Source organism: Aplysia californica, unplaced genomic scaffold, assembly GCF_000002075.1.
Source record: "Aplysia californica isolate F4 #8 unplaced genomic scaffold, AplCal3.0 scaffold00032, whole genome shotgun sequence".
In the NCBI taxonomy this organism is placed as follows: Eukaryota; Metazoa; Mollusca; class Gastropoda; order Aplysiida; family Aplysiidae; genus Aplysia; species Aplysia californica.
Genome location: NW_004797302.1, coordinates 170,215 through 177,714, shown reverse-complemented (window position 1 = coordinate 177,714; position 7,500 = coordinate 170,215). Strand labels below are relative to the sequence as shown.

The following is a 7,500-nucleotide window of genomic DNA, read 5'->3' as shown; positions in this document are numbered from 1 at the left end:
CAAAAGGATTTACGGTGATGAGCTTCGCTTTTAGCTCGCACAAATTTCATCTGACATATGCCGGATGTAGATCAAGATGAATATACCTAGAGGGGAAAGGTTTGGACACATTTGTGATATAACAAGGTGGAATCAGGAGCTTGTCAATTTTTAGGGGTATTATTTAGTTACTGACATCAACTTTTAGCCTGTTCATTTGTCTCGCGTTAAATTTTTTTTAAACCCATTTATCTGGAAAAGAAATTTGGATATTTGCCATTGAAGCAGTCGGGGATTGCCTGGAGTCAGAGAAGTAAAATTAGTATGAAAATGGCCACCAAGTTTTCGTGACTTACAAAGCTTTAGAGTCCTTTGAACTTTTTAATTAATTTTTTTTTTGTTCTTTAGATCAACGTTTTCTCGATAAAATAAACACATATCATTATCTGAGTGCTTTTAAATAGACTTAAAAAGTGCTGTAAAAAAATCGACCCCCCCCCCCCCCCACCAACTGCCAGGAAAAATTAATGCCAGTTTCTTTTATTTCAATTTCGCCACAATGCCTCACATTTATTTCCTGTTCCGTGAAAAAAAATGGGATAGGTTTAATACCCCTATAAAAAATCTTAGGTTGTTTAAGAGGCACGACCTCTGAGTGTAACGTCCATTTAAAAAAACACCGAGCCAAGTGGGATATTCTTGTACAGTGCCTTTCCGAAAGACACAAAGTTTACGAGCCTGGTAGCCTAATCACAAGGCTACCGATGCCACTCGTGTCTCAGGTTTTGGTACTTGTCAAACCAGTGGTACTACAGATACAAGCATCGACGATGTAGCGATTAGGCGCTTCGTCGTTACTGGCAGAATACCTGAGTTCGATTCCTTTATTCTTTCAGGTATTACAAAATAGTAAAGAATACCTTCTTCATTCCAGACGATCTGCTTCTACTTTCTAATTCTAGCTCTACCAAAGAATATATTCTGATATCTTTTGACCTTCCATTCTTTTTTCTGACGCCTTTTACTTGATCAACAATAATCTGGTTCGGTGGGTGTGTTCTTCGCTAATAAGCTGAAGATTTTCTTTTGCGTACTTCCTTGTCCAGTTCGGTGCCCACCCTACTCACCCCTGATTGGCCTTTACAGACATGATGGAAGCGGAAAACCCCCAAAGAGATGTAGCTTGTCTCAACAAAAGCGTACAACACTTTCAACGAAATCGTTGGCATCAGTGGTGAAGAATCATAGCCTCAAAAAATAATACTGTTCATTTTCTGGTGAAAAACTATGTCGACTCCGGATGACTGCTTGTTCAATATAAATGGTGAGCAGTTTCAGTTCGACACCAAAGAACATCTCTGACGCTGCACCAAGTCCCAACAACACACGACAAGACAAGACAAAGATGTACAACGCTGTAGTTCTCGTCCTTTTCTTCATCGTGACTACGACATACGCGTGTTGCGGTGAGTAGTTTTTTGGAAATCTAGAACTTAAACTTGGAAGATTTCGGCTGGGTGGCTTCAGTAGCCTATTAGTTAGACAACCTGTCCCGTAATTAAGAGATTCCGGGCTCCGGGATTCAAACATCGGCACAGTCCGACGTTGTCGCCTTGGGAAAAGACACTTTACACGAATTTCCTATTGAATTTTGGCTCGTTCCTTTCCGAGATATCGACGTTAAACGTGGATGTCCCACCTTAAAAATGTCATGTGTTGATAGGGGTGTTGAACCTATACCATTTCACTATTTTAGGATTCCGTTACTGTGTTGCCAGTATCCTGTCAAGGCTGTTTCAGAACAAAGAGATTGGAAGCATAGCAATTTTTAGCAAGAAATCCGTCAAGTACTATTCTATATTCTTTATTCTACTGACTTCTGACGTGCCATTAAGACACAATTAGCACAACGTATAATTTATTATTTGGAACTGAAATCATTTATATGATAATATGAAAGGCTGGTAATCAAAATTGCACAAGCTCTTTAAGCGTAACCCCTAAGCGTAACCCCCATGAACAAGACTCTGCTTTTGACCTAGCTGGAATTTGGTTAAAATAACAAGATCTACTTAGCTCAGAAGCGGTGGAGCGGCAAAATTTAAGAAGCCGACAATTTGTCCCTCCACACAAATTGTTTCCTTTTCGTTCTGGGCGACATTATGAAAAACTCCCGGTTGCAAAAATAGATTACTGATATTGTATGTTAAACTTTCCGTGCATACCTAAGGCGGGTGGTTGGAGGGCACCCCTTGGATTTTGCGTTCCTCCCTTTGTCTGTTTTGCTACTTTCTCGCTCAAAATGATCGTTATTGTGTCGATGTGCTTCTCCTCACTGAAAATATAAATTCCGCCTGCCTAAGAAATGTGTAAGAGAGCTTTTTTCTCATCATTGCTTGCCTGCCTCTTTAACTTCGTGTCCTTTATTTCATAATGCTTGCCTTATTTTTAAATCTTGAACAGACCCTGATGTGTGCGATGTTATCAGGGTAGAAAGTTGGAGCGACAAGTACGCCAAGAGAGTTCTGGAAGATGCCTCATATGTCCTCAACATGACGGTCGTAGATCGACAGTCTGCGGCCCAGTGCAATCTGGGAGAATCCTTCGGCTACCAGAAAAACAACCTTTGGGTGGATCAGGGCTGTCGTGCTGACTTCAAAGTTTGCTACCTCCCAGGTAAAGCTATGTTTTAGGTCGCTTACAACGGTCTATAAATGCAGATTAAATGTGTTACAAGAGTAACAAACACACACACACACACACACACACACACACACACACACACACACACACACATACACAGACACACACACGCACAAAATATGTATGGACGATAGATGTTTGATAATGAGCAAAGCTCAGAGCACCCGCCATCATCTTCTAAGCAAGAACACTGATTCGTATAGATAAGCAAAATGTAAGGCTACGATGTTGTTCCTTTAAAGGTTCTGTTCTCTTTTCTTTTCCAGAGATTTCCAAAATTGTTTCTTAGTATAGAAAATAATATATTTAAATCTGTTACGTCTTATCAGAATATTCTTAGGCTCATTTCTGACTTCTTTCTAACACCCCAGTGAGATCGACTGAGTGCCAAAAACTCAGGGTGAACAGTTTGGACTACAAGTACGCCGAAAGCAAAGTTAATTTTGCAGCACTGTTCCTCAACATGACCGTTGAAGATCAGCAGTCTGCGGCCAGTTGCGATCTGGATAACAACTTCGGCTTCTACAACCAGAACTCCACAGTTTGGGTGAATAATGGGTGCCAGGCTGACTTCAACGTCTGTTATGTCAGAGGTACGTGTGACGTTGTTTTAAATTAACGCCTTCACTAAATGTGAGGAGACTTGGAAGAGCTGCCGGCGTATTCGTTTGGGTCATTTTGACATTCAGACATTTTGTTACTATGCTCTTTAGATTTGGAAAAATATTTCTACTTTGTAGAAACGACGAAAAGTACCAAAGTTGCTTTGAGAGCTTCGTTGAATGGTGTTCTTTAACACGACGCCATTTTTCTTTTCATATTTCTTTTCACATCCGTGACCACACTACGGTTTGTTCCTTTTCTGCATTGCAGGAGTATAATACGTTATATTTTCATCTGTTTTTTGGGTGGGGAGGGGTTGGGGAGGCGGTTTTGGGGGTTGTTTGTATCTATTGGGGTGGTGTTGGGTTTTGGGGCACATCGACACGATATTGCTCACAAAGACAGTAAACCGTCCACATTACCGTTTTGTCTGAATACAAAAGAACTATTATCCTTTACACCTCAGGCTGGTGCATGGTTTACAACAGGTTCAAGATATCGTGTACTCACAAAAACGACGTTGTTGGGTAGATGTACATACTATGATATACACTTGTTTGTTTCATCTCTGCGTTCGTTCATTTTACCTCATTGATTTAGATTGCAGGTTCCACCTGTTGGAGGGACTTTTTCCCCAATTTCTTTTAGTGTGGGTGGCCTAATAGTAAGTTACTGTACCCGTCATCTTGACATCATGGTTCCTGGGGTTCAAGCCCCTGGTCAGTTATCCTTTGAAAAGGTACTTTACTCAAATTTCCCCGATTGGCTCTGTCTTTTCGGAGATGCACGCTAACCTCGGAAATATTGCACCCCCCCCCCCCCCCCCCAATGTAGTCATTCATATCCACAAATGACTGATCAGTTCCATCTCCTGTCTCCAGGCGCCATCAGAACCACCACGATAAACGTGAGCAGCTGGAACTACAAGTACTCTACCCAGATTCTCAACACTCTCCCCTCCGCCACCTGTATCTACTCCATGCAAGTGGCCAACCAACAGTCCGCGGCTCCCTGCACTCTCGGAACCACTTTTGGGTTTATGGCCAATACCATGTGGGTCCGCGATGGCTGCAGAGCCGACTTCACTGTCAATTATTATATAGTTTAAGCTTTGTCAATAAATGCTGTCATAATGTCATATTCGATTGACAGGTTTTCAATCAATTAAATGTTAATCGGAAACAAATCATTGTATCTTGTTGGTGTTTCCTTATATTCGTTGACCTCCGTCTCCTAACTATAACACCGAGCGCTGTCCCGGCCGGCACCGCACCAGCCCTCCATCGAGGGAGTCGCCCCTGTTTGTACTGTACCTTGTGTACTTAGTGCTCGGGATGCTGGGGGGTCACATGCTTTCGGCGTTTCTCGGAAGGATTGATGCAAAATATTTCAAGCCGATCAATTCATTCTATTAGAAAAATAGCTGTTCTTTCATTGATAGTCTTTTTTGAGCCGGTCTTTTACATATTTTGCGTCAAAAATTATCTTAGAAAACGTTGACGGTTGTTTAATTCTGTTTAATCCCCAAAGGCTAAAAGTATACACCGGAAAAACTCATCCAAAGCTCTATAGTTGTCAGCCAATTAAAATACGGTATTAAATGTTCAATCTTTCTTTGAAACATACAAATGCATTGAGGTTGTCAATTTTTTAGATGGCCGACCTCGGCTCCAAATACTCGGATATACTATTAACTTACACTATTGTAACAAAGAAAAGCTTTACCTTTTGAAGATGTAAGGTATTTCGTACTTTCTTAAGAGTAAAGACAGAACAATCTCAAATTACCTAGATTTCACCAACCATGCGTTCAAAAGCTGTGGGTCAGGCTTGCATGCCATGTTTACACTACCCATAATAATAGCACCATAAACACACGAGCGCACTCGCAGATTCACACATATATCAATTATGTGACATGACGTGGTGGAATCAGGCACTCGTCAATTTTGGGTCATGTGGCGTTTGTTGGTATTTGCCTTGCATTCCTTGAAAAAATCCCGTCAAGGGCCCGACGTTGTGTCCTTGGGAAAGGCACTTTACACGAATTTTCCTCACTTCACCCAGGTGGGAATGGGTACCCGGCTATAGACAGCGAAAGATCTTGTCAGTTTGTTAGTGTTTGAGCGCTTAATCGGCTGCTTGCACTGTATGCTTCCCGGGAAGCTGAGAATGTTTCGGAGTGTACTATGGTCTGCTGGGGTAATAATATAGTGTAAAGCACATAGAGCCTGCTGTTGAGCGGGGATATGCGCTATACAAATGCTATCTATTATTATTATTACCTATTTACATTGAATAACAGTCGAGATATTTGCGATTTGAAGAATTTGGGGTGTGCTGGTTTCAGAGCTAAAATTAGCGAGAAAGTGGCCACCAAAGTTTGGTGACTTCTAAGGCTTGAGAGTCCTTGAAAATTGAAAAATTACATTTGTTGAGCGTTCAATCAACGTTTTTCAGTCAAATCCACACGGAAATATGTTTTTATATGAACATAAAAGATGTTGAGCAAAAACCAAAAAGTCCATACCCAATTGTCAAACTAAACTGACGGAAAATGCCTGTTTCTTCACGTTCATTATTTTGACGAGATCCTGACTTTTACCATGATGCCTCACATACAATACACACACACACACCACCACCCCCCAACACACAAACACATACACACATACACAAATGCACACACGTACACACACACATACACATACACATACACACATGCACATAGACTGCCTCGGTAGCCTCTTGGTAAGGAGTCCGCCTTCCGAGATCTATAAATTAATATTTAAAAAGCAGTAAAACACAATACAAACGAACTTTTAAAGTCAATTCAGGTTTAAAACTTAAAGATAAACGGACGAAAACAGCACAAGGTACGCATGCACAGTCAGCTCTTTATGTAAATAAGCTTAAGGTGGGCTATGAGTTACCGTTCTTACCCCGTTTTACCAATCAGAGCCCTCAGTCGTACATAGTGACACCCAGCTGTTTACATTTCATACCATTCATGCTGGAAAAGTGGTCAAAATCTGAAAATAAAATCGGCAGCTGAAGGACGATGAAGCAAGGTGGCCAAGAGGCTATGGTTCCATAAATAATCTCACAGCTACTCACCAACAGTTCAAATGTTCGAAATGGTTTTGATGTCCAAATTCCTTTATCTATTACCTTGGCTCACACCAAACCACACACACGCACACCTCCTAAATAAATTTAAAATATTTATAGTCAATTAAAAGTTGCAGTTCCGTGATACGTAATTTACACGTGCGTATTTATAATCGTACGAATTGTTTGCTTTCATGATCCATAGTTTTTATATATTTTAAACAGGTACTTGCTATTATTTACGCATTTGTATGCCAGCTATGAAACATGACGTTTCATGTTGTCGTCTGGTATTATTGCTCTCTTTGACTGAAAATGTAAATGGAGAATAGTTTGCTAGGTTCTGTAAAATAGAAATTAAGTGAAAGTAAAAGCCATCATAGATGTAGGATCCACGATATTATAAAACAGAGTGGTTCCTATTATCATCTCGTGAAAGAACTAGACCTGGATATAAGTTTCATGAATATTTTTGAATGTCCAGAGCAGAAATGGATATGCTTCAAGGAAGGATTCGTGGGTCCCTCTATTCGCTAGGAATCAATGCATCATACATACACGATTTCCCTAACCAGCTAAATCTAGCGATCACAGGTTACTTTTCAAAACTTCATAATTTGACAACTGACTGCTCTGTATGCTAGCTCTACTCTACAAGATACAATGTATTCACGTTTCAAAATTGTAGAGATAAGAAAAGATGTTAGGGGACCGTTCGCCCCAATAGCGCTTGGCGCTAGGGAACCGTACGCCTCCATAGTGTTTGGCGCTAGGGGACCGTATGTCCTACCTGCGCTAAGGCGTGGTGTTACGGGACCGTAGTAGGCAGATATGTATGCATCTGGATTTTGCCAAAAAACTGGAGGAAAATGGACAGTTTAACGAAGCTCCTGACGTAAGGAGTTATTACTAGGAGAATGTTTAAAATGTCTGAATACGATTGTGAGGTATCCAGTGGCCGTGGGTGAACCAAAATTTGAAATTTGCTCACGTCTGCACCCACGTTGTTTGTTATGTGTCAATAAAAGAAATCAAAGAGAGGGAGGGAGAGAAAGAGAGAGGGAGAGAAAAGAGAAAGAGAGAGTGTGGTATGTGTGTGTGTGT

The 7,500-nt window shown here is 40.9% G+C and overlaps 1 protein-coding gene across 1 annotated transcript; it reads left to right on the top strand.

Moving 5' to 3' along the window:
* The first annotated feature begins 1,259 nt into the window (after positions 1-1,259).
* On the top strand, positions 1,260-4,472 carry LOC101864591 (lectin ADEL). The gene is made up of 4 exons (XM_005091556.3): positions 1,260-1,445; positions 2,443-2,655; positions 3,054-3,275; positions 4,167-4,472. Exons 1-4 carry the CDS (start codon positions 1,301-1,303, stop codon positions 4,391-4,393), a joined length of 807 nt encoding a protein of 268 aa, XP_005091613.2. The 5' UTR covers positions 1,260-1,300; the 3' UTR covers positions 4,394-4,472.
* The last annotated feature ends 3,028 nt before the right edge of the window (positions 4,473-7,500 follow it).

Bases quoted from the DNA above. Each gene is read 5' to 3' on its own strand.
- LOC101864591 (XM_005091556.3), top strand. From the start codon at position 1,301: ATGGTGAGCAGTTTCAGTTCGACACCAAAGAACATCTCTGACGCTGCA. The intron at 2,656-3,053 runs GTAAAGCTATGT...CTAACACCCCAG, and splicing joins CAAAGTTTGCTACCTCCCAG to TGAGATCGACTGAGTGCCAA. The intron at 3,276-4,166 runs GTACGTGTGACG...TCCTGTCTCCAG, and splicing joins CAACGTCTGTTATGTCAGAG to GCGCCATCAGAACCACCACG.